The sequence below is a fragment of the Marmota monax genome, unplaced genomic scaffold, assembly GCF_021218885.2.
Source record: "Marmota monax isolate L192 unplaced genomic scaffold, Marmota_monax_Labrador192_F-V1.1 WCK01_AAM20220418_F8-fsc00040, whole genome shotgun sequence".
NCBI classification, from domain to species: domain Eukaryota; kingdom Metazoa; phylum Chordata; class Mammalia; order Rodentia; family Sciuridae; genus Marmota; species Marmota monax.
Window position 1 is genome coordinate 12,139,731 of NW_026692782.1, and position 27,091 is coordinate 12,166,821.

At 43.8% G+C, this 27,091-nt stretch overlaps 1 protein-coding gene across 2 annotated transcripts; it reads right to left on the reverse strand.

Annotated features, from left to right (window-relative positions):
• Positions 1-396: 396 nt before the first annotated feature.
• LOC124094791 (tumor necrosis factor receptor superfamily member 10A) lies at positions 397-23,158 on the reverse strand. Of its 2 annotated transcripts, XM_046447755.2 has the most exons (10): positions 22,836-23,158; positions 13,962-14,034; positions 11,223-11,333; positions 9,762-9,873; positions 8,680-8,753; positions 8,458-8,592; positions 7,968-7,999; positions 7,403-7,564; positions 4,043-4,118; positions 397-3,076 (listed from the first exon to the last, which is right to left on the reverse strand). In XM_046447755.2, the coding sequence occupies exons 1-10, from the start codon at positions 23,118-23,120 to the stop codon at positions 2,757-2,759; spliced, it is 1,380 nt and encodes a 459-aa protein (XP_046303711.1). In that variant the 5' UTR covers positions 23,121-23,158; the 3' UTR covers positions 397-2,756. The 2 variants fall into 2 exon arrangements, with proteins under 2 accessions (XP_046303711.1, XP_046303710.1); XM_046447754.2 differs by having other exon boundaries at positions 8,458-8,753.
• Positions 23,159-27,091: the final 3,933 nt, after the last annotated feature.

Below are 27,091 nucleotides of genomic sequence, written 5' to 3' on the forward strand. Positions count from 1 at the left end.
CTTCCTGTGTCGTTCCATATCACCCTTGTTTTCAACCCCTCGCTTCCCAGGAAGCACTTGCTCAAGAGCCTGCCTGCATTTGAACTTGGTGTACACCACACAACCAGCAGCGGGAGGAGCTCATGTCTCCTGCACAGGCCGCTTACATTGCAACAATAAGCAGGCCCAACACTGATGAGGCTAACTTCCTGCGGTGGGACCCAAGGAAGTCCTCTGAGAAAGGTGCCGGGAGCTAAGCCTTACTGGCTTCCTCTCAGGAGGACAAGTGTCCACCAAAGCAGCAGCAAAGGCTAACGTCCAGAAAGCAGCCAGGAGCAGCTTGGGGGACCTGGAAGGGCGGGGAAGGGTATGGGAAGATGAAAGGGTCCCCTCTCCTAAAGATGCACAGAGGCCACATTCTTTAAAAATATTTTTTATTTCTTTTTAGTTATACATATTATACACACATGGAGTATGACTTCCCATGCTTGTGGTCGTACATGATGTGGGTTACACTGGTTGTGTGTCCGTATTTGAATGTAGGAAAGTTGTGTCTCATTCAGCTGTCTTTCCTACTCCCTCCCCTTTATTCCCGTCTAATCCAGTGAACTCGTATTTCCCACCACAACCGCAGAGCTGCTTATTGTGAGTTACTATCTGCATAACATTTGGCCTTTGGTTTTGGGGGATTGGATTATTTCACTTAACATGGTAGTCTCCAGTTCCATCCATTTACTGGCAAATGCCATAATTTTGTTCTTTTGTGGCTGAGTAGTATTCCATTGTGTATATATACATATGTACACTTTCTTTAGCCATTCATCTGTTGAAGGGCAGCTAGGTTGGTTCCATAGCTTAGCTATTGTGAATTGAGCTACTTATAAACATTGATGTGGCCATGTCACTGTAGTACACTGATTTAAGTCCTTTGGGTATAAACCAAGGAGTCAGATAACTGGGTCAAATGGTGGTTCCATTTCTAGTTCTTTGAGGACTCAGAGGCCACATCTTATCCCTTTTTTGGGGTGAGGGTACCCGGGATTGAACTCAGGGGCACTCGACAACTGAGCCACAGCCCCAGCCCTATTTTGTATTTTATTTAGACAGGGTCTCACTCAGGTGCTTAGCACCTCCCTTTGGCTGAGGCTGGCTTTGGACTTGCAATCCTCCTGCAGAGGCCACATCCTTAATGTGCCTCTAGCTTTGGCGAGTCATACAAGCCCTGAAATGGGAAAACATTCAATGCCTTGAGATGAGAACTACCATCTCCATGAATTTGTCCTTCTGTGACTGGAATGCTCTGGAGAAGGTTTTGCTGGAAGGTAGTCTCCAATAGTTCATGAGGAATTAAATATAGAGGAGAAAGCCAGGACAAAATGCCCAAAGCCATTTTAGGTCTTTCTATATCAGAATTTAAGAATCTGTGTTTCTGAGTTGAATGTCATATCCAGAAGCCCTCTGTGCATATAGAGGTCTTGGGTTCTCAAGTACAACTCTGTACCCCAAAATGCAGCTCTGGGGCTCAGATTCACAAGTAAGAGGTACCATGTAGTCTAGTAAGCAAATATTTCACATTCATGAGTGCTGCCTATTGTTCTTTTCTGAGACCAAGGCAGACATCAAGGACAGGTTCCCTCTCCTCTTCCCCAGGTTCAGAGAGGTCTCAAGAGTTCAATAACATGAACCACCTCTGATCTAACCCATCTCCCACCCCACTTTCCAACAATAGAGGAGGGAACAAAGGTCCCTGCCCAGGTCAGGATTTCAGAAGAATATAGTTCTCCCCAAGATCTTGCTACATCTTCTGTAAATAAAAGAACTATTCACACACTTACAGAAGTGTCATATTTAAAGTTTGGAGATGATCAGTGGTAGAGCTCTTGACTAGCATGTGCAAGGCCCTGAGTGATCCCCAACACCAACAGAAAATAAATAAGTTTATAAGTTTAAAAGACTGGGTTAAACACTGAAGAGTCATTAAATCAAAGTGCATATTAGGAAGAAGAATTCTCGTCAAACACTTACATTATAACATACCAAATTACAAAAACACATAAATAATGACAGAAACAAGTTAATGTAAACACGTAAACATAGTTACAAGGAAAAATTAAGATGTATTAGAATAAAAAAGTGCCACTTAAAAAAAAAAAAAGAGCCGTACGTCTTAATGGTACGGCTTTCCCCCAGCTGCCAAGCTATATGCAGCCAGCCTACTGGTCCCAGCCGAGGAGCAGATGTGGAGCAGCCAAGTGTGTCCGAGTGCGGTTGGCAAGCGCTGCCTGCGGCCCATGGAGTGGCCCCCATAGGCAGGACAGAAAGCCAGTACCCAGGCAAGCCAAGGCACACCGACCTGTCATCCTTCAGAGGCCAGGCCTGGGCACAGTACAGACACCTGCTGCAGCCCCACACTAGGCTGGAAGTGGGGCAGACTTGAAAGAAAGTTGGAACTCAAGAATTAGCAATGGCTTTAGTAGTTTTCAAGTCCTATAGCAGCAAACCAAGTGCTATATAAACCCATAGACTAGCACACTCAGCAGGAGAAAGCCTACTATTAGGGCCCCTCTTGTACTGCAGGAGGTCCCTTCCTGTGCTTCAATACATCTTTCTGTTACACACAGTCATCTTGGTCCAAGGGTTTCATTCTTCAAATGCACAAGAATTAAGAAAGCGCTCCAGATCTTGTCATGTGGAAGTTTGATTATTTCCTACTTTCTTGTGTTCAAGTGGCTTTTTTTTTGAGGGGAGAAAAGACAAAGGAGGGAACATTTGCCTTTCTAAAGAAGCGACCTTGCAGGATCTGCTCCATCTTCCTGATAGATAAATTTTCCGGAATTCACCATGTAGTCCTCGATTTTCTCCCTTGCATTTCTCTCGCCAATTGTTTCCAAGGCATCCAGCACGGTGTTGATGGAGGCACTGTGCCCCATTTTGTTGAGCCATTTTACCATCATCTCATACAAGCAATCTTCCGGGTTCTGTATTCCATCTTTGATCACAAGAATTTCATTATCTGTAAGGCCCAGCACCCGCATGAGTTTATACCAGGATTTATAGGGTACAACGTTCTGATGGCAACTGAAGAACTGCCGAATGGCTAGATAGGAGAAACATGGAGGACACGTGCATTAGAAGCAGTTCACCAAGGGCAGAGGATCCTAAATCAGGTCTAGAACTCAAATGTGGAAACTAATGAGCTCTCTAAGCCTAGGAACCTGTTGTTCCAACATCCCTACCTGCTTCCATGAACACTGCCTGGGCCCCACTGCACCCAACACACTGGGGGAGAGCAGAGAATACTGCTCTAAGTGGGTGCACAGTTATTATGCAGTAGGAAAGTGATGTGTGATATGGGCCAGAGTGGCCACATCTGCCTCTATGGAAGGAGCAGGGCCTAGCGGTGCAGGGCTTCTGCCTGACTCCCACACTGCCACTGGGCAATGCTGGATGGAGGCAAAAAGACTCAAGGAACAAGTGAACCTGTAAACCAATCAGCTGCATCCAGCTCACGGGCTGTGAAGGATTAAACGAGACTTGTGTGAAATGCATGGCCCAGCACGGCCTGAGAAACGGAAGGGACAGGAGCTGATGTTTTCTAATAGCCTCTTTTAAGAAGTAAAAGGAAATAAATGAAATTCATTTTGACAAGACATTGTACTTGATTCGATATTTATAAAATCTTATTCCATCATATAATCGACATTCAGTCTTTGAAATCCAGATTGTAGTTTACACTACGGCCCATCAAACAGGGCCTGGCCACAGGTCAGGTATGCAAAAGCCTTCAGGAGGACCTGGGGGATGATGAACTACAAGCAAGGAGGGAGGATGGTGGGCGGGTATAGAACGATGCAAATGATGGGGGAGGGACCAGGTGGGCCCCCATGGGAGAAGCAGAGCGAGAAGGGGATTGGTGGTTCCTAAAGCCCAGTGACAACAGCATAGGACCCCATGCATCCAGCATCAACAGCCCTGGGGAAGCCCTACCAGCCACAGGGACAGCAGTTAAAACCCTGTTCCCGTTCCCCGGGCGCCTGTTCATCATCTCACATGAAATACTTACTCTCAATGGTATCAGTTCCCTCTACTGGAACCAGTGGCCTCCTTCTCATCGGAGACCTCTCTGTTTCTGCAGGTCTCTGGAACAAAGGGGAGATGCCCTGTCAGAGTCAGGGACCTCTGACAACCAGCCAGCCTGGAGATATCTGGGCCACCCCCCTTATCCCTTCCAGGTCTCTGTGGAGATTGGCAATAAACTTGCCACCTGGAGCCGCGCACAGGCTGTGTGCATGCTCACCTGAAGTGTTCCATTCCAAGCATCACTCCACCAAGAGGGAATGCTCGCTCCCCCACCCAGAGCTTCCTCTTCTGGTCGATTCCCTCCCACCTCCAGCAGGAGGAAGCGGCCTTCTCAGAGGCCTTTTATTCTCTTATTTTTGCAGTACTGGGGACTGAATCCAGTGTCTTAAGCATCCCCAGCCTTTTTTTTTTTTTTTTTTTAAAGAGAGAGAGAGAATGAGAGAATTTTTTAATATTTATTTTTTAGTTTTCGGCGGACACAACATCTTTGTTTGTATGTGGTGCTGAAGATCGAACCCGGGCCGCACGCATGCCAGGTGAGCGCGCTACCACTTGAGCCACATCCCCAGCCCCGCATCCCCAGCCCTTTTTGAAAATTTTTCTTTTCTTTTGGTACTGAGGATTGAACCCAGGGTCATTCTACCAATGCACTATGTTCTCAGCTCTTTTTAGTTTTTACTTTGAGACAGGGTCTCACTGCCCAGGTTGGCCTCAAACTTGTGATCCTCCTGTCTCAGCCTTCGAGTGGTTGGAATGACAGGTGAGCCCCACCACACGTGACTCTTACAGAATTTTTATGAGACTCAGTAGAAGCCTGTATATGAAGGCGCTGCCATCCAAAGTCATGGCTGGTTTCAAGAATGTGAAGGTGTTCTGATCAATAACAATGTCTCATATCAATAGTCAAAAGAAGGAAATGAAAGCATGACACAATCACCACAAAGGCTGGCAGGCACTTGGTAAGACTGAACTCCAGTTCTGAGGTTTTAAAACAGCTTGGAATCCAAAGATGCATTTCTCTATGAAATGAGCCAATGTCATTCACAGGGGTGGCACTTGAGATGCAACAGGTGCTTTGCTAAGCAGTTTTCCTCCCTTCCTCCCCCCTGACCTATTTTCCTCACTCTTCTTTGTAATTGTGCTGGGGATAGAACCCAGGGCTTCTAGGCAAGCTCCCTCGCCCTTCCCAGCATTGCTGCCCACTGTGCTCAACAGTTCTGGCTCCACAGCAGGCGGGAAGACATTAACGCAGAGCAGGAGTCTCGGAATGGAGCAGGAAAATGAATCACTGTTTATATATGTTTGAATATGTAAAAAACCCTAAAGTTTAAAAAGGATTGAAAGAGCAACAGAAGTCAGAATGAATGGCTAAAAATGTAGTGAAACAATACATTAGAAAACGCCACGAAAAGACCCAATTTATAAAGTTTATAAAACGCTTAAGTACGAAGAAAGCAGCACTGTCAAGAAATAGAAATGATTTATTTGTAGAAAAAGACAGATCTTAATTTAGCTGGAAGAAAAACACTTGTCTTGAAATGCTGACTTCTGCGATAAGAAAAATATTGAATACTGACAAAATTTCAATTTGTCCTAGATTAAATTTTCATATTTAAGGTAAACTGGAATAGAAATTCCAATTAGGGGCTGAGGATGCAGTTCAGTGGTTAAAAGCCTTTGTCTAGCATGAGTGAGGCCCAGAGTTCCATCCTCAGCATCAGGAAAAAAAAATCAATTATTTTGATATAGAGAAGATCTTATGAATGAATTCTAAATTGTATCTGGGACAAATTTTAAGTTTTAAAAAATGAAGAAAAAGTTATTTTGTTTATTATTAAAACAAAAAATTTCAATGTGTGAAAGAATATTGCATATAATATGTGACCTTTCAATAAATGTCCATAAACTTATGCATAAAGACTTGGAGAAAGAATCACAAGGAATTATCTCTCATAGTTATCTTGGGACCTGGGGGAAATGAAAGAAGCTCTTATTTGTTGAGACCCTTTCTATACCGTTTAAGTTTTCTCACTTTGAATATATATTTATATCTTTCTAAAAATATCAAGGTATTTAATCAAGTTGCAGGGATTATTGACCTTTTTAGGTTGTTTTGTTTTCTTTTGTTTTGGTATGGGGGACTGAACTCAGGGGCACTCGACCATTGAGCCATAGCCCCAGCCCAATTTTGTATTTTATTAGAGAGAGGGTCTCACTGAGTTGCTTAGCGCCTCACCATTGCTGAGGTTGGCTTTGAACTCGAGATGCTCCTGCCTCAGCCTCCTGAGCTGCTGGGATTACAGTCGCCTGGTCAATTATTGATCTTTTTAATGAATATTTTTATTTATTACTTTCTCATTGTTAAAGGGAAACTGGGTATTGATGCAAGAATGAAACAGGAATAGCCTGGGAGAAAGGACATCACTGTCAATATCAACATTTGAGTTGTGATTCAAGGGGTACCAAGAGCAGAGGGATGTGGGAGACTCAGGATTTAACTGGGGCCAGAAGAGTTAGATAGTGACTTAGAGCAATTGAGCAGCACCACATTTCTTATGGTACTGCAAGAGAAACTCCACTTGGATTATACTGTAATGTACAAAAAGGAAATCCTTGAAAAAAATATTTCTTCCCAGGAAATGGGAGGGTTTCTTCTTATGTTGAGCAAGGGGCTAGGGATATAGCTCAGTTGGTAGAGTGCTTGCCTTGCATGCACAAGGCCCTGGGTTTAATCCCCTAAACTTCTTAAGCTGATGAGCAAAAACAAAGTTAATGTATCTAGCAATCTCACCAGTTATAAATGAAAACGTCTATTCATGAAAATATCACACCAAATGAAAGGATAAGAAATTAGGACTCTATTATCCACATGGGAAAAAATGTACGGGCGGGGGAATACATCTTCTTACAAAGATCCTAGGACAAAACGCTGTTGGTGAATCAAAAATAACCAAAACGGGGGCTAGGGCTGTAGCTCAGCACTTGCCTTGCATGCATGGGGCCCTGGGTTCGATCCTCAGCACCACATAAAAAATAAATAAATAAAAAAGTTGTCCATCTACAACTAAAAAAATAAGTACTTGGTGACAAGTACTCAGCCCTGGTTCGATCCTCAACCCACACCACAGTGCCCAATCTGTGCCTGTAGGCTCCAGGCTCTGGGGATGCAGCCTGAGCATGACAGAGATCCAGATGAAGCAGAGTGTTCCAGAGTAGCTCAGTCACCTCGTGAACCAGGTGCAGCCCCACCTAGACAGTCCCTTTCCTCCCTCAGTCTCCACTTCCCCTCAGGATGACACCCACTCTCCCCGTCTACAGCCTGGCACAGCCTGTCCCCACTCACCAGCAGACTTGTTTCCTCCTCTGGGAACTCTTCAGTGACACGTGTCACCAGCTGTTGTTCATTCCTTTGCTGCTCAGAGTCCACGGTGGATGGTGAGTTCGTGCTGGCTAGGATCTCATTGTGGTCATTGTCCTGAGCTTCAAGCTTTCTTGGGATAGAGACCTTGGGAAGACAAAGACCACTCAGGAGCCCACACCTAGGACTCCCTACCAGGTCCTCACCCCGTCTCAGTGGGGTCACTCCAGGTGGGCACAGGCTCAGACATCCATGATCTGTTGCTGGCACCAAGGTCCTAGGGTTGTGCCAAGGAGAATGACAAAGTCCTAAGTGACCCCACCCCCAGGGGCAAGGTCATGGGAGAGGGTGTCTCCCAAGCAGCAGGAAGGACAGGGTAGCAGTATGGTCCACAGGCCTAGAGGGAGCTCACAATGGCCGTTTGCCCCTGACAGTTGGCCCAGAGTTCCAGGCCACTTTAGAGAGCAAGGGCAGCATCACAGGATAAACAGGGATGGCCCTTCCCAGGCTGTGCTGCTCAGTGACTCCAAGCACAGGGGAGACCACTCACTGTGTCCACGTGCTGAGAGTCTTGTCCACAGCCTGGAAGAGAAAGGGATCCTCTTAGCACATGGGCAGGGGCCTCACCCACCTCCCTGAGGGCAGTGCTGGGCGGTCTGGGCTGGGGACCTAGACACAGCACAGGGGAGAAATGGGGAGACATGTTCACAGTCTGCCTGGCTCTGCCCTGCCCACAGCTGTCTAGCCCCTGACCACTTGTCACCCTAACTTGTTCCTAGTCAAAGAGATCACACTTCTGCCTGGTGGGCACTGCCAGCTGGACCAGGCTGAGATGAGGTGACAGTCCTAGACTGGGACTCGTGGGATCCTGGTGATCATGAGGTGCCATGAGATGGGAGATGACAGGGTCACCACAGGGAATAAACAGCCAGGCTGGGAGGATAAGCGGCTTTGGGATTTGGGGAGGGCATTTCTGTGTGTGGGAACGGAGCAGGATGGGGGGCAGGGTGCTCGCATGCCCACCCCCAGCCAACACTTACTTGGAAAGATGTTCTTTATACATTTGAATATCTTCTTCCTCCTTGAAAACCTCCACGTAATCCAAGGCAGAAAAATTACAGCAACCATAGCCAGAAACAGGCCCAGGCCCAGCACGATATATCCGACTCTACGGTCTGAGGAGGGATGGACAGAGGCAGTAATGCTGACGTTGGCTGTCACTGGCTCTGCAGAAGCCAGGGTTTCCCTGATGGCCTTGGTACCTGAGTCTTTGTGGACACATTTGCGGTCACTCCAGGGGACACAGGGACTCTCCTCCACCATCTCACCGTGGCAGCTGGGTGCAGAGACAGGAAACAACAGGAAGATGTGAGGGAAGGCTGGCCAGACAGCATGAAGGAGGGAGCCACCCTCTCTGCCTAATGTCCCTGAGAAGGTGTTAAAGAAAGGACAGGCTCCTTGTATCTCCAGGGACCCCCCAACCCCTAACTCTCCCCTAAGTCTGGGAAAGGACCTGAGCACAAACCTTTCCATCCCTCAGAATCCCAGCTATGAGTGGAGGTGCAGCCTTAGGGGCCTTCTCTGCTGGGTGCTGCTGCGTGGCCTGGCTACTGAGCAAGGTGGGATCTCACTCTGGGGGAATGGCAGGAGCCCAGGCAGCCACAGCTGAGCCTAGCCTCCTGCTAACCTTTAACACAACTAAGCTTCCTCGGACCTTCCTGTCTGACCTTCTTACCAAGCATAGCAAACACCCAGCATGAGAGAAGAGTAAATTAACTATCGGCCCAGAAAGCCCCAAATAGGAACAAGATGTGTTATTGAGGGGCCAGGAGTCTGGGGTGAGGCTGGCAGAAGTGGCTTGAGCCAGCCTTCTTGGGAGCCTCGAGGGCGCCACACACACCGCCTTAACATGCCTCTTCTGGGCTGTGGGAGCTTTTGTCTTCATGGGCTTCTGCTGCACAAAAATTGATTGAAAATGACATTTTTGTTACTGACTTGGGATATAAATGAACAGAAGCCTGGCTGAATTCTACCCATTCTTCTGTTTCCAAAAAGAATTCAAGCATATCCTGGGGCCCTCAAAAGGACCATGGGACCTAAGTCATGGCCTCCTGTGGCCAGTGAACAAGTCCTGGGAGAAAAGGATGGGAAGGGACCACTGTGAGCGCAGGTGGGAGGATGTGCAGAAGGACCAGAAAAGGACACTGAAAGCTCAGGAAACTCCCAAGGGACACCTGAGGGGTTGTGGGGCTCCGCAGGGCCGGAAGAGAAAGGGGTACTAAAACAGTCAGGTCTTCTATGGCTTCCCTTGAGCTGCTGGGAGCTCCCAGCTCCAGTATCTCACCGGTCCGAGCACGTTCGGCAGAACTCAGGGGAGTTTTGATCCTGGAAGGTGCCTGGTTTACATTGGCACTCTGCATCTCTGGTGGTGGTGCACGGACTCTTCTTTTCTTTATCTGGAAATGAAGGAAGAGCTCTGGGGATGAATTTCCCGGGGTACTCCTCCGTCCTTCTCCACATGAACACCCCCCCCCCGCCCCCCAGTCAGCCCGGTCCTGCAGCAACAGAGTACCAGGCATAAAGATGCTGTCACCTGTATTTGGAGTCACATAGAAGAATACAGTTTATTATTTAATGCATCAAATTTTAGATCCCAAGGTCAGGTGCAAGGAAGGGCCTTGGGATGTGGAGGCTGGAGCATCGTGCCCCTGCCAGGAAGTCAGAGCACAGGATGGAGAACCTGGCTCAGGACCAGGATAAAATCCAGCCTTTTCCATCAGTCACTTATTTTCTTGGGCTACAGACCTAAACGTTTCAGGAGATCCAAGAAATGGAGACCAGAATGTGTGTTGGAGTTTATGTGGAAGGTTACCGAATGAGAGGCCTGAGGTCAGGAAGGGTCTAACTCATGGGAAGAGAAAGTAATCCACACTGAGAAGAAGTGACGGAGGAGCCTGAGGGTGGGGACAGAACATAGCATGATCCCTCACAGCCGGAGGCTGACTACAGGGCAGAGGGGAGGCTCAAAGAGACTCCCTTCTTTCCACTCCACTCTGCCCTGCATCTCTGACTTCCATTCCTCCTCTGCCCTTCCCTGTATGTTCAGAAGGATCTTGGTCAAAAACAAAGCAGGTGGTGGCTTGAAATCTGTCAGTGGACCCCCAAATCCCGAGCAGAGGACAGGAGACTTGGAGCAGACCCAGAACTGAATCAGGCGTTTCTCCTGAATGCATGAGGTTCTCTAACCTTCAGTTCTGGACCTCTGGATGGAGAGATGTTCTCCATCTACCACTTGGAATCCTTGAATCTGTCCTTCAACATCCTTTTCAAATGTGCCCTGGTCTATGGAGTCCAGTGTCCTTATCTCTATTGTAGCTGGAGTCACCTGCTCAGTCCTCTTAGGACATCTCCAGGGAAATGTCCTCTCATAGCCAGCCCCAGTGCACTCTGTACCTGTCCTGTCCCAGGGCAGACGTTCAGCAAGTGTTTGCCAAGTTTACAAATCAAGGGACAGTGTCAGCAGTAGCAACTGCCCCAAAATGCTTCTGAGGGGGTGAAGGAGCCCCTCCACAGGGGGCAGATTAATCTCCTACTCCTCCCTATTGCTGTTTTAAATGACTACCTTCTAAAGCGGCATGCATTACATGTTAAATTTCCATTTTTAAAAAATTGTGTTTCATTGAATCAAAGATGATCATGGGGCAGGGCAGAAAGAAGACCGAGTTGGGCTGGAATTGAGGTTTCTGAGTCCACGTGGAATCCGAGTCCCAGCCCACCACCCTCCCTGGGCCCGCTTGCTGTGTACCATTTCTACAGATGCTGCAGGGGATGCAGGAAGAGAGGTTGTTGGAATGGTTGGTGTAATCCACACCCTCCTGGCACATCTCGCAAGCCCCAGTCTCAGTCCGGTAATAGCCTGGAGAGAAAAGCCCGTGAATGAATTTCACTGCAGCTGGCAGTGGTGAGAGGAATTCTCTCTCCAACATGAGACTCTAAACAGGGACAGCCACTCTACCCGATCTGGCTCAGCACATCCTTTCTGTACCTACTATACAACTTAGCCCAGCACCCCACAGAAGCCCAATACAAAGCACACAAGAAATCCTGACTCAGAGTATCCACAGTAAAAAGTATAAAGTCCAATGAATTATAATCAGTATGTAATAGTGAGATAGTTTAAATACCAAGCCTTCAAAATCTAGGGTTTTGTTTGTTTTGGTCACATCACAGGGATCACCTAGTATTCTACTTTAAGATACTGAAAAAGGAAGCACAATAAAGGTGAAGAAAGTGAGAAGGCATGGAAATAATACAGATAGAGCAGAAATGCACTAAATAGAGATGAGAAAAACAATGGAGAACATCAATCAGACCAGGGCTGGGATGCAGCTCAGCAGCAGAGCGCCTGCCTAACAGGTGTGTGGCCCTAGTTCGATCCCCAGCCCACCAGCCAGTAAGGGAAGAAAGAAATTAATGGTGACCAAAAGCTGGTTCTCTGAACACAGTTGACTAGGGCACTAAAGGGAGGAGACTGAAAATATGAGAATCTGAAAAAAGTACTGAGTATGCTGTAAACCCCGGTACATCCCAAATTGGGTAACTTTGGGACAATTTGTTAGAAAAACAAACACTGAAACCAACTCAAGGAAGAGGTGGACAACCCAGCGAGTGCTTGGCCGGCTTCTGCTACCGCCTGGATCCTTAGGCTCCACTACACTGCAGCAGGTGGCCAACTGTGTCTGTGTCGCAGCAACAGGCAGCGGCTCGCGTTCGTGGGCTGACGGTGTCTGGAGTCGGCAGCATGCAGGGCAGCCGCCGTCCCACACACTGGGGCTGAGGGGGCTGAGGAGGCTGTGGCCACCGCCACAGGAGCCAGGCGGTCACACCTCCTGCACACCTCCACGACAAGGAGCGTGGCTGCCCTGCGACTACAGGACAGCAGCTCAGCGATCACTGCCAAGGCGGCGACAAAGGATGAAGATGAGCAGAAAGAATCTGAGCAAAAGGAGGTTGATGACAGCAGACTCAGAGTTCAGGCAGTGCCAACGGGTGAGAGGGAAGACCGTGACCTTGACAGGAGATCCGAGTGGTAACCGGGAGGAAGATGCCAGTCGGGGCCAGAGAGGAGAATCTTCAGTCGATGGAATAAAACTGCCCCGGACAAGCACCCGGCTGCTCGGTTACCAAAGTCCAGGAACCGCAGAGCCTGGCGGTGTGGGTGGCTAACCACAAGACCCTGGAGATTGATAGGCGTGCATCAGATCCCCAGGAAGGGAGGGAAATGGAGAAGACCTGTCAAGCAGCAATACACAAAAACAAAGGCAGGGAAGAGGTTTCAAAAAGCCAGGCCCTTAGACTTCAGCTAGCAAACCAGCTGGGAAGGCAGCCACACCCCAAAGCTATCTGTTCTTGCCACTTGACTATTCAACACTGTGCTAGTGGTTCTCATCAGGGCAATTAGGCAAGAAGAAGAAATAAATGTCACCCAGATTGAAAAGGAAATAAAAGCCGTGTTTACTAATGACACCATCTTATAGGCAGAAAACCCTAAGGAATGGATGGAAAGAACCTTACACATATGTAAGTTCAGCAAGGTTATAAAACACTAGATCAATACACAAAAAATCAACTGTATTGTGGTATGCTCACAATATGGCCAATCCCAAAATAAGACTAAGAAAAATTCCATTCACAATAGTATCAACAAGTATTAAGTAGTTAGGAATAAATTTAATAAAATAAATGCAAAGTTTATTATCTAAAAAATTTTTTAAAAATTGCTGAGAAATTAAAGAAGATCTAAAATAAATGGGAAAACATACCATGTTCATGGATTGAAAGACTTAACAACAATGTTAAGATGACAATACTCTCCAAACTGGGCTACAGACTCAGCTCAATCCCTACAGAAAGTCAGCTGACTTCTTTATAGAGATTGTGAAGGTGATTCCAAAGTTCATATGGAATCTCAAGGAACCCAGTATAGCCAAAATAATCCTGGAAAAGGAAAGCAGAATAGGAAGAATCACACTTTGATTTTAAAACACACTACAAGTTGGTACTGGCAAAAGGATAGACACAAACAAATGGAAAAGAACTGAGAATCCAAGAATAAACTCACATATTCACATTGAACTGATATTCAACGAGGATGCCAAGACCGTTCAATGGGAAAGAACAGTCTTTAAAAAAAAAAAAAATTGTGCTGGGACAACTGCATCTGGAATAGCCACATACAAGAGGAAGAAGTTGAATCCTTACCTGGCACTACATACGGTAATTATCTCAAAGTGAATAAAATACCTAAATGTAAGAGCAAAGCCTACTAAACTAAACAAGCAGAAAACCTGGGGGTAAAATCCTCATAACCCTGGATGTGGCAAAGGATCAATAAATACCTAAATAACTTAGCAAGATCCTGTTTCAAAATAAAAGATAAAAAGGGCTGGTGATGCAGCTTAGTGGTTAAGTGCTGCTGGGTTCAGTCCCTGTTACAAAAAAAAAAAAAAAGAAAAAAAAATTACAGTTCAATCTTAGAATGTACCTGCAGGACACCATCCTTCTGAAAGGTCATCTGGTGAATAAGCTCTAGCACCAGTGGCTGGCTCAAGTAGGACCTATGGGGACAAAGCAGGAACTAGCATGAGTGGCTTCCAGACTTCACCCATCATAAGATCCATCTCACATTCCTCCCTCCACCCCAGCTTCCAAAACTAAACACAATTTGGATTTTCCTCCCAGTTATAAAACTCTCAGCCATTTGATTATATCTATGCTTCTTAGGGCTAGACAAGTGATACACACTTGAAAAACCCCTTTATTCTTTCACTTATTAAAAAACACTGTTTACTCAGATATGGAAAAGTACAGGAAAGTTTTTACAAGAATAAAATCACATTCCCTCCATCAGAAATTGCAACCTCTACTCTATTGTCTTAATGGGAATATTTTGTCTCCCTCTTGGTCTCTCTCATGGACACAAATACACTTTTTAAAAATTGTAGTCAAATAAACATAAGATAAAATTTACCATCTTAATCATTTAAGTGTACAGTTATTCGTGCTAGACACATTCAAACTTTTGTGTAACCAATATCCAGAATTTCTTTCATTTTGATAAATGGAAAGTATGTGTCTATGGAACCATTGCCCATTCCCCACCCCTCCACCCTGGCAACCACCATTCTACTCAGTTTCTGTGAATTTGAGTAATCTACGTACCTCATATAAGTGGAATCATACTGAATTTATTTTTTCATGACTGGCTTATATCACTTAGCAAAATACCCTCATGGTCCACTCACATTGTATCATACACTAAAATTTCCTTTCTGTGTATATGCATTTTGTTTATCCATCCATCTATTAATGGATAAGTGGGTTGATCCTATCCTCTGGCTATTGTGAATAAAACTCATGGACATAACATGTACAAAAACTCCTTAAGACTATTTTCAATCCTTTTGCTAAGGGCTGGGGATGTGGCTGAATGGTAGAGCATTTGCCTGGCATGTTTGAGGCTCTGGGTTTGATTCCTAGCTTTGCAAAAACCAAATCAAACAATTCTTTTGGATCTACACCCAGAAGTGGAATTGCTAATCACATGGCAGTCCTATCTTTAATTATTCAAGAAACTGTCCTCCTGTTTTTCATAGTGTCTGCATCACTTTATATATTCACCAAAAGGGCACAAAAGTTGCAATTTCTCCACATCCTCCCCCAAATCTGTTATTCATGTTTTGACAGACCATCTCTTTGTGGTTTCAATTTGTATTTCCCTAACAATTCGTGGTATTAAACATCTATTTTCGTGCTTGTTGGATATTTGTATATCTTCTTTGGATAAATTTCTTATTCATATTCTTTGCTTATTTTTGAATTGTACTGTTCATTTATTTTATTGCTACGTTACAGGTGTTTTTTATAAAACAAACTCTGGATATTGACCTTTTATCTCATTTCTCCCATTCTGTAGGTTGTTTTTCTCCATCAAATGTGTCCTTTTTCTTTGAGGCAAAGAAGTTTTTTTTTTTGTTTTTTTTGTTTTTTTTTTTTGATGTAGTCCAATTTATCAAGTTTTACTTGTTGTCCGTGTTTTTGATGTTATACTTTAAAAAAATCATTGTCAACTCCAATGTAGTGAAGCTTTTCCCTTGTTTTCTTCCAAAAGTTTTATAATCTTAGCTCTTACATTTAGGTCCTTAATCAACTTTGAGTTGACTTTCATCTATGGTGTAAGGTAAAAGGCAATATTTCATGAAAAGACTGTCCTTTCCATCATCTGTTGGTCTTGGCACCCTTGTTGAGAATCACGTGACCAAATGTTGGAAGGTTTATTTCTGAGCTCTCTATTCTATTTGGTCTGTCTCTTCTTTACGTTAGTACTTCAATGTCCTGAGAACCGTAGCTTTGTAAAATTTTTGGAAATCAATTAGTTTGAGGCTTCTAATTTTGTTCTAAAATGAACTGGGAAGGATTTCCTCCTCTCCACAAACTTCTTGGAAGAATTTGAAGAGGATTCATGGTGCTTATTTAAATGTTTGGTAGAATTCACTAGGGAAGCCACCTGGTCCTGAGATTTTCTTTGTTGGAAGGCATTGGCTCCCTGATTGAATCTCCTCACTAGCTGTAATTCTGTTGAAAACCTCTAGTTCTTCACAATTCAGTCTTGGTGTGTTTCCAAGAATTTATCCATTTTTCTCTATGTGATCTAATATGTTGAAGTACACCTACTCAGAGCATTCTCTTTAAGTCCTATTGATTTCTGAAAATTCAGCTATATTTCTCATTTTCATTTATGATTTTGGTTATTTAGGTCTTAAAAGTTTTGTCCATTTTGTGAATCTTCTTATTTAATTTAATTTATTTATTATTATTACTAGTATAGTAGTAGATGTTCCGGGGATTGAACCCAGGGGTGCTCTATCACTGAGCCATGTCCCCAGCCTTTTAACTTTTTTATTTTGAGACAGGGACTCACTAAGTTGCTAAAGCTGGCCTCAAATTTGAGATCTTCCTGCCCCAGCCTCCAGAGTCACTGGGATTACAAGTGTGTGCCACCAAGCATCACTTGCAGATCTTTTTAAATAACCAAATTTTGGTTTCACTGATTTTTCTTCACTGTTTTCTACTCTTTATTTTTTTTTTAAAAAATCTGCTCTAATTTTTATTATATACTACCTTTGCTAGCTTTGTGTTTAGTTTTCACAAAAAGCTGTAGCTTATTATGCGTGCAATACATCAAATTGAGGAAGTTCCCCTTTGTTCTAAATATGAGAATTTTTTATTATGAATGTGTGTTAAGTTTTAGCAAACAATTTACATGTTCATATAGGGTTTTTTTCCTTCACATTGTTAATATCATGACTAATACTGATTTTCAAATGCTAATCAAACCATATTCCTGAAATAAACCCCATTTGTTCAGAGTACATTATTTTTTTAAAAGTTTCTAGACTCAATTGTCTGTCTTTTACATCCATATTTATAATGGATGTTGATTAGAGTTTTGTTTTTTTGTAATATCCTTGTCAGATATTACAAATATATACAGGCATTATATAAAAATAATGATGTTATATAAAAATGATGATAAATTGCCTCCTTCTATTTTTTCAATTTGTTTTAGTGATATTTTTTCCATAATATTTACAGAATTACCAGTGAAATGATTATCAGCCCCAATTTTCATTATTTTCAGCTTTTAAATAATTAATTTTAATTCATAAACAGGTATAAGATAATTCAGATTATCTTTACATCTTGTGGCTATTTTGTGAAGTGTATTTTTCTAGGAATTTTTCCATATCATCCAACTTGTTGGATTTATTATCAGTAATTCATAAGCTCTCAGTTTTTTCCTTTTAATGGTGGCAGAGTTTGTAATATCCCATCATTAATTCTTGATATTAGTATTTTATGCTCCTTGCTGTTGTTTTTCTTTCTTTCCTTCAGACAGGGTCTTGCTATGTTACCCAGGTGGTCTCAAACTCCTGGGCTCAAGTGATCCTTCTGAGTTCACTTCCCGAGCAGCTGGCATTACAGGCACTTGACACTAACATGCCTGGCTTGTTTTTTAATTCTGAATTGTATTAATTTTATTTTATTAATCTTTAAAATATATAATTATTTAAATTTATAAATCCATACATTACAGTTTATAATTACTTACAAACACTGAAGTATTTTTAATATCTTTATTTTTTTTTTAATTTTTATGTGGTGTTGAGGATCTAACCCAGCACCCCGTACATGCCAGGCGAGTGCCCTACCACTTGAGCCACATCCCCAGCCCATTTTATTAGTTTTTTCATCATTCCAGGGATCCAGCTTCTGGTTTGTCACTACCTTTTATTGTTCATGTTTCATTTCATTTAACTTATTATGTATGTATATATATATATATATGTATATACACATATATATGTATGTATATATTTACTATATACAAATGTATATATTTACTATATACAACTGTATATATGTGTGTATGTGTATTTATTTATTTAGTTGTAGATGGACACAATACATTTATTTTATTTATTTATTTTTATGTGGGGCTGAGGATCAAACCCAGGGCCTTTCATGTGCTACGTGAGCACTCTGCCACTGAGATCCAGCCCCCATTAATTTCCTCTTGTTACTTCCTTATTAGTTCAAAAAAGATAAACAGGTATGTCCCAATGAATCCTACAACTATGTGTAATTTTAATGTACCAATAAAAACAAGAAAAAAAGAATGAATTTTCAGTGGATATTTCGTATGCTATATATCAAGTGGTTGATAATGTTCAGATTTGTTATTATTTACCACATTTTCATCTGCTAATTCTATCAATTCCTGAGAAAGGGCTGATATGATCTGCCTTTAATCTTGCAGACATTTTCCCTTCACATATTTTAAAGATCTATTATTAGCACACGTGAATTTACTATTATCATGACTTCAATGAATTGTTCGTTTTTTTTTTTTTTTTACACTTGGGATTATTGAATCCATGGGTGCTTAACCACTGAGCAACATCCCCAGCCCTTTTTATTTTTAATTTTGAGACAGAGTCTGGCTACACTGCTGAGGCTGGCTTTGAACTCACGATCCTTCTGTATCAGCCTCCCAAGCCACTGGGATTATAGGCATGCGCTACTGTGCCTGGTTGATGTTCTTAACACCACAAATGGTGCTCCCTGCCCCCCAACTCTGGTAATATCAAGCAAAAACTTGGCAACTGCCTCCTGGGGCCCTGGAACCTGGGCAGATTCTCAGCATTTGACTCAGCTGCCTTAGAGCAGGCATCCTGGGGTCCAGGTTATTCATTCATTGAGTGAGAGCCTGGGGACCTCACTGTGCAAGAAACTGGAGTACCAATGGCAAGAACTGGCACCTCCTTTTCTCAGGACACCTCTGGTTCACAGGGCACTGAGACACAGACCTAATAACTTCAAAGTCAACTAAGGCGAAAGGAGCCTACCGGGGCTGCTCCAGTAAAAGTGACAATACCATCTGAGGGACACTGGGTCATACAAAGAAAAACCAAAGTCATGGGGGAGAGGAGTGAAAAGTAGTACTGTGGCAGCTCTTTGGTTTGTGGTTGCCTCTGATGGTGACAGACTGAAAGTGTGGCCAGAGATTTGATTAGGGGATGGATGAGTCAGTCCATAGACGTGGGTCTTGTGTGTGTTTATGTCAGGGTGTGGGTCGGGCAGGGTGGGGAGCTTGCTTCTGGTGCTGAGTCACCTTAGGCTCCATTTCCTGACTCAAGAACGCCATTTCCCCTCCGAAGCACCCTGTTTGTCTGAAGCTGAACAGTTCTAACTTCAGCTTAAGACTTCTTGTCAAGGTCTTCCTGTGGTCCAAAGTCTGCTTCCTAAGTTTGTTGGCTTGTTTGGTAGTTTGTAGAATAACACCCCTGGATGACGTTCTGAGCCATCTGGCTCATAGCCCAGAGCCAGACATGGAATAGCTCCATGGTTCTGGAGAAGCCCCTTCCCTCCTCTAGACATGTTTCTCTTTCTTGAAATAAGAGGGACCCTGTGCAGCTGAGTGTGGGCTTCCTAGATGGCCACCGAATACACCCCTGGGGACATGCCAGCAGGACTACGGACTCAATCAATGGTGGGGCTGCCGCTGAGGCTCAGCCACCCCTGCTCTCTCCTCACCAAATGACCTTTGCTGTTTCAAGCTGCTCAGGTGAAATGAGGATGGCAAGGGTTCCCACGCAACCTGGGTGTTATAGAGTTACATATGTTAACATATGGAAAGGTGCTGAGGACAAAGCCTGGCACACAGCAAGTGTGTGTTTACATATTCAGGTTTGTAGTCTTATCACACACAATGTTGATTTTTTTTTTTTTTAAAGAGAGTGAGACGGGGGGGGGGGAGAGAGAGAGAGAATTTTAATATTTATTTATTTTTAGTTATCGGCAGACACAACATCTTTGTTTGTATGTGGTGCTGAGGATCGAACCCGGGCCGCACGCATGCCAGGCGAGCGCACTACCACTTGAGCCACATCCCCAGCCCACAATGTTGATTTTAATTAAGCCACAACCTCAGCCCAAGAATACCACAGCAGGTCTCACCAGGCATCCAAGCCTCTTTAGAGGAGGCCAGATGAGGGGGGTTGGGCCTCTTAGGCATTATTAGTCATTTAGGTTTCCAGAATCATATCTTTCAATGGGCTTCCATGAAAAATGACTCACAAAGAGTCTGATCCCCACCCTGCCCCCATGTCCAGGCTATCCCAAGAATGGAGCTCACCATCTACTTGCTGGGAGAACTGGACCTCCACCACCACCCAGGACACACCACTGAGTACAGAGGTGGTCTCAGCTACCCAAGCACCAGCTCCAGGCTGCAGCACAGGGAGGGGATCTTGCCAGCCCTGCAGCCTCTGCTGAGGAACCACAAATAGGAGGTCCCCATAAATTGTCCACACTGTTGTTCAGAAATTCCTGCCTTGGCTCAGAGAGCCAACATCAATGTATCAGTGCGAGCAGGTACAGCCACTGACAGGTGGACAATATGTGCCCTGTGGCGATTCAGCTCCAAAGTGCCGACACTATCCCTGAGGAAGTGACCTGTCCTCCCACACAATTTCATGCAGTGACCCAGGTCACTGCAGCTCACAGATGGCTGTAGTGAACTTGTGTTCTTACCATCTGACACAAGAGAAAGTTGGGACCACACTCAGGTCACAGGCCTTTGACTGCAGTACTCTAACCCTACCCAGTGTGTGGGCCTGTGAGATGCCAAAACTTCCCAATTCCTACTTTGATCGAGAGGGACCTATGTGGAAGGTCCAGGCACAGGCAATGGACAATCCCAGCATTTACAGGGTGAGGACCTGACCTCAGAACCAAGCTCTGTGCCGGACCTCCTCTGATGAAATCCCTCTGGCAGTTCAGGGCAAGGTCTGTGTCCATTTATAGGCAGAAACTAGCCTCGGGCACCAAGGTTTCAAGGACAGGGCTGGAATTCCGGGCTCTCTTGCTGCCTCATCTGGGGTCTCCTGCTCATCTACTACCCTGGAAAATCCCCTCGAGCTTTGAAAATCTCTAATAGCGCTGCAGCATCAAAAACACAATGCTGTGGCGTATCACTTTTTACCTTTTAGATTAGCAAAGAGTTAATGTTTCTATATCCAGTGTGGTAAGGGTGTAGGGACAGAGGAAAGTTTGTATATTCTAGGTGTGAGTAACAAATTGGTAGAACCTTCTTTTGAAGGGGAATATAGCAATATCTGAACAAATTCTAAAGTTATTAACCAGTTGGCCCAAGAATTCCATTCCTAAGGAGTTACCCAAGTAGATGGCGCACATGGATATATGTACCTGTGGTACATACCAGGGCGTTTACTACAATACTGCTCGAATTAGCAAAAACAAAACCAAGATGTAATCTGAACAGCTACCTATAGGATAGAAGATTAAGATAATCCATGGTTCACGTGTAAAATACTAACCTGTTGTTAAAAAGAAAAAAAGGTGCAGGTACGAATATAAAACATCTCTTGTAATTTGGTATTAGCTTCATAATTGTAAAAAGCTCTACCTGATGGAAGACTGACTGACTTATGGAAGGATGAGAGGGCCCTTTGGGATGCCAGAAGGCCTGTCTCACATTTTCAAAACCATCGAATTCAGACTTTTGGCCCTGATGTCTACATTCAGCTGGATACACACTGACCTGACAAAAATAAGCCAGTCTTGGAGAAGCACTAAATGTGGATCCCACAATAAGTGTCTGTTGCTTAAAAAACGAAAACAAAAAATGTGGATCCCACCTAATATAAAACTGATATTCAAAAAATAAATCTCCTAATTATTCTGAGATGGTGACAAAATGCTATTTCCTGGATTAGGAGTGAATTGGTTACATGAAAACATTAAAAACGACATGATACTTGCAAGGTTATTGCTATGATTCAGACTTGGTTGGGGATGTCCCCGGGATGGTGGTGGTCAGAGTGGGTGGGGCCTTTGAGAGGCGGGGCCTAATGGGATGATATTAGGTCATTACTGGCCTTGTCCAGGAAAGAAACAAGGTAGTTCTTAGTGCCCAGGAGGTGGTTGATATAAACACAGGATCCTGACCCCAATACCCCTCAGTGTTCCTGTCTTGTCCTGTGATCTCTCCCTCTCCCGCCCTAAAGCCACCAATCAGTAGGATCCTCACAGCAGCTGGGGCTGTGTGCTTGAACTTCCACAAGAGCTAAATAAATAAACTTCTTTCTATATGAACCAGTCCTAAGTATTTGATGAAGCAATGGAAAACGGAATAATACAAGTGGGTTTTTTTCTTTTTTTTTTTTTTTTTAAGTTTCAAGCTTTTTCCCCCTAACATACAAGTAACCTGGAAAAGTGTAATTAGCGGGAGCTTCCAGCAACCTAGAAAGCACCCCGCCCCCGCCCGCCTTTCCCTCCTTCACAGGAAATCGCGGTCCCCCAATAGGTTTCAAGTCGTAACTTTGTAACTTGGTATCCTGCCTTCGGCCGTCCTCCCGCAGTGAGGAGGCAGGCCAGGCGAAGTCCCTGGGCCCCGCGGGACCCCGCGGGGCTTCGCTCACCCGATCGGAAGCGCGGTGGGAAGGTAGCGCACGAGGACGGACGTGCGTGAAGGAAAAGCAAAAAAGTCCCTGGCTGCCTTCCAGGTGGAACTCGCCTTGTCCATTTTGAAATGCCCCCAAAGTGTCCCCAACCCGTGGAGAGGCGCGCGGGGCACCGCCTCCCCTCCTCCTGGCCCGGGTCGGTCCTGTGGGACCGGGACCCGGACTTTCCCTTTCCCGCCGCCGCCGCCGGGCGCGTCCTGCCCGGGCATGCCAGGCGACAAGCGACCCGGGCCTGGCACCCCCGCCACGACCCCCAGGCCTCCTGCCCCTCCGGGCGCACGTGTCCTCCGAGAACCGAAGCCGGAACTCACCCACAGCGCACAGACGAAAGTCAAGGTCCTGACCCGGAGTCCAGGTGCGGCTTCCAGGGCTCGGCTGGGGCCGGGGGCGCGCACTCCCGGGGCCCCGGGGCCGCCTAGCGCGCTCCCCCTGTGGACCATGGTATTAGGGGGACTCTTGGGCTCCGTCCCTGGGCTACGATTGAGAGTTGGCTGCAGAATCTTCCGCGTTTTTCGTCCACATGGAAATGTCGCCCCGTCTAGCTGCGCGCGCTGCCACCTGCCTTCGGCCGCGCGTCTGCGCTCTTCCAGGAACATGTGGAAACTGCTAGAAGGCACGTCGCTCGGAGTCTTACGATGCTTTTCCACGCCCCCAAGCTCCGCCCGGGTAGCGGAGGAGTCAGGCTGTGAAGTCTTTCCACTGTTCCATCCAAAAAAGTCTGTATTTCCATATGAATTTTATATAGAATAAAATCTTCAATTTAAAAAAAAATGCTGTTTTTTTTTTAATTTAAAAACTAAAAAAATTTTTTTGGTTGTAGAGGAACACAAAACCTTTATTTTATTTACTTTTATGTGGTGTTGAGGATCGAACCTAGTGCCTCATAGTGCAAGACAAACACTCTACCACTGAGCTACCACCCCAGCCCCAAGAATGCTGGGTTTTAAATTGGAATAGCATTGAATACAGATATCAATGCGAAGAATTAGCATTTAACCATTTTGGGGTCTTATAATTCATCAAAGATTTATGTATTTCTGTCTTCTGAAGTTTGACAGTGTTTTGCAAACTCTCAGTGAAAATATTTTACAAGATTGAGTCTTGCACATCATTTTTAAGTGTATTCTTAAATATATTTTTTTAATTTGAAAATTTTTTCTAATTATAATGACAGTAGAATGCATTTTGACACACAATACATAAATGGAGTGTAACTTCTCACTCATTCTTCTGGTTGTACGTGATGTAGAATTGCTATTCTTAAATATATTTAATGTTATTGTTAGTGGAATTGGCTTGGATTCTTTTGTTTTAAAATTGGTGTTTTTACTCCTACATGCAAGTTCAATTGATGGCCAGGCACGGTGGTGCACGCCTGTAATCCCAGCGGCTTGGGAGGCTGACACAAGAGGATCACAGTTCAAAGTCAGTAGTGGTGAGGCTCTAAGCAACAGTGAGGCCCTGTCTCTAAATAAAATACAAAATAGGGCTGGGGATATGGCTCAGTGGTTAAGTGCCCCTGAGTTCAATCACACAATTGATTTTTGTGCATTGGTCTTGTATTCTATGATCTTGTTAAATTTGTATATTATTTCCAGTTTTATTTTGTAGATTCTTTAGGATTCTGTGTATAAGCAACCACACTCTGTGTAGCTGAAAACAAACTTAGTTTTCTTTCTCCCTCAATCTTCACACACTTTTTTCATCTTGCTTAATTGCCCTGCCTAGGACTTTCAGTGTTAAATGTTAAAGTGGTTGAAGCAGACATACTTGTCTTATTTCCAATCTTAGAAGGAAATCATCCAATATCACTGTTAGATAGGATGCTTATTATCAGGTTAAATTCCCTTCCATCCCTAGTTTGTTAAGAATTGTCATCATGAACAGTTGTTGAAATTGGTCAAATGATATTTTTCTGCATCTGTTGAGATGATTTCGTAGTTTTCCTCTCTTACGCCATTAAAATAATCAATGAGTTTGTCTTTCAAATGTTATATCCACTAAATTTCACTTGTGATGTATTATGATGTAAATACATATTGCTAGATTTGACTTGGTAAGGTTGTCCCCCCCCCCCCTTTTCTTTCTTTTTAACAAGATCGAGAATTAAAACTGGCGGGAGCCTGGGGGGGGGCCCTCTACCACTGAGCATATCCCCAGTCCTTTTTTAAAAAACATATGTTTTATTTTGAGGGCTGGGGTTGTGGCTCAGCGGTAGAGTGCTTGCCTAGCACATGCGGGGCCCTGGGTTCGATCCTCAGCACCATATAAAAATAAATAAGCAAAAGGTATTGTGTCCAATCACAACTAAAAAATAAATTATATTTTTTTAAAAACACATATGTTTTATTTTGAGACAGGGTCTCTAAGTTGCCCAGGCTACCCTGGAAATTTAGATCCTGCTGCCTCAGCCCCCCAAGTTGCTGGGAATACAGGCATGTGCACCATGCCCCGCTGGCAATACTTTAAGAATATTTTTTGTCTAAATTCATGATATTGAATATAGATTTATCATTTTCTCCACTATTTTATATCATCTACCTTTTATATCATTGTTCCTATGAATGCACAAAAAATGTTTTATGTACCAAACTTCCTCTTTACCATGGACTGTAATGTTCCTGGGTAGCATTTTTTTTTTTATGTTTATCTTTCTTGGGGGGGAGGGAGTTTCCAAGTTTCTTAATCTGTGAGTTGATGTTTTTCACTGCATTTGAGAAAATATCAGCCTTTTTTTTTTTTTACCCTTCCCCTTTTTTAGCCACTTCTTGGTCTCCATTTCCACATGTAACCCGTATTTTTCTGTAGGTCACTGAGATACTTTTCCTTCATTTCTTTCAGTTCCTTTCTCCTTTCGATTTTTTAAAAAATCTCTCTTCCAGCTCACTTTCTTCTGCTATGTTTAATTTCTCTTATGATTATCCAAGTGAATTTTTCATATCAGATAGTGGAATTGGGGGTTCTAAAATGCCCATTTGGTTCCTGTTTTACATCATATATATGTTGAAATAGTCCATTTTCCCTTCATGTTGACTGTTTTTTTTTTTTTGTTTGTTTGTTTGTTTTTGTTTTGCAGAACCCAACACAACACTGAGTTGCTTAGCACTTTGCTCTTGCTGAGGCTGGCTTTGAACTCGCTGCTGGTGTGTGCCACCTCACCTGGCCCAACATATATTTTAAAAATTCCTTCAAAGTGATTCTCTTGTGAGTCAGCATTAAGAACCACTGGAAGTGAGAGACTTTACCTCGAAGGAAGACCTATTTGAGGAGGAAAAGAGCAGACAGTGTTTATTAGTCCCTTGCTTACAATACTTTTTTAAGAATTTATTGATCATTGATTATGTACCAATCATAATGTCTACAAAGGTTAAAATACGTAGAACCTGCTCCAAGAAACTTGCACTTCTGTAGGGAAACAGTAAAACGGTTATAATAAAATGAAGTATTGACTGGGTGTATTAAGATGTCCATATCCCTATGAGCTTGTATTTTGCTTCAGAGGAAAAAACATGCTTAGAATAAATCAGGAAAAAGGAATAGAGGAGAAGAGAAAGGAAGAAAATCAGGAGGGGCTAGGGTTGCAGCCCAGTGGTAGAGTGCTTGCCTAGCAGGTGTGAGGCCCTGGGTTCAATTCTCAGCACTACATATAAATGAATAAAATAAAGGTCCATTGACAACTAAAAATATATTTAAAAATTACTCAGGAGAATTTCTCAGACTTTATTTACAAAGACAACAGGGGAGATGACATAGACAACAGTAGAAATTTTAGCTACACAAACAATAAACATACCTTCCAAGCCAGATGAACATAAAGCCTCATGCAAAAGTTCTCCTTAGCTCAAGTCCTTTACCCAGTTCATTTTTTCAACAAAATTATGTAAAAATAGTAAAGACACCACGTGGGCTCTCTCTCATCCACAGAACAGGGTAGAGGATAGCACAGTGTGGCTGCAGAGTTGCTAATCAAGACTTCTGAAGACCAAGCAGGAAGCAGGTCTGATTTTATTGCACAGTTACCATGTACATATACTCAGGCAGTAGCTAAGCAGATTACAGGCAGCCACCAAAGCAATTTCAGCTAACGGTCCTTGTATCGAGAAATCGAGGTGCAGGTAGTGGAGCAATCGCAGGACTGCAACACATGGCCTCACACCCAGGGCTGTGCCTATGGGTAAGTGGCCTGCTGCTCACGTGCTCAAATGGAACCACCATTTTACCCAGGTATCCCATTTTTAGGTTTATACCCAAAGGACTTAAAATCAGCATATTACAGTGACAAGGCCACATCCATGTTTACAGCAGCTCAACTCACAATTGCTAAACTGTGGAGCCAACCTAGGTGCCCTGCAACAGATGAATGGATAAAGAAAATGTGGTATACATACAAAATGGAATATTACTCAGTCTTAAAGAAGAATGAAATTATGGCATTTTCAGGCAAATGGAGACTATCGTGCTAAGCGAAATAAGCCATTCCCCAAAATCCAAAGGCCAAATGTTTTCTCTGATTTGTGGATGCTAACTCACAATAAGGGTGGTGGTGAAGGAGTTGAGGGAAGAATAG

Excerpts from the sequence above, each read along its gene's own strand:
- LOC124094791 (XM_046447754.2), bottom strand. The coding sequence starts at position 23,120 with ATGTTCCTGGAAGAGCGCAGACGCGCGGCCGAAGGCAGGTGGCAGCGC. Across the intron at positions 14,035-22,835 it reads CTTTCGTCTGTGCGCTGTGG|GTCCTACTTGAGCCAGCCAC; the intron begins GTGAGTTCCGGC and ends TTGTCCCCATAG. Across the intron at positions 9,874-11,222 it reads CTGCAGCATCTGTAGAAATG|ATAAAGAAAAGAAGAGTCCG; the intron begins GTACACAGCAAG and ends CTTCATTTCCAG.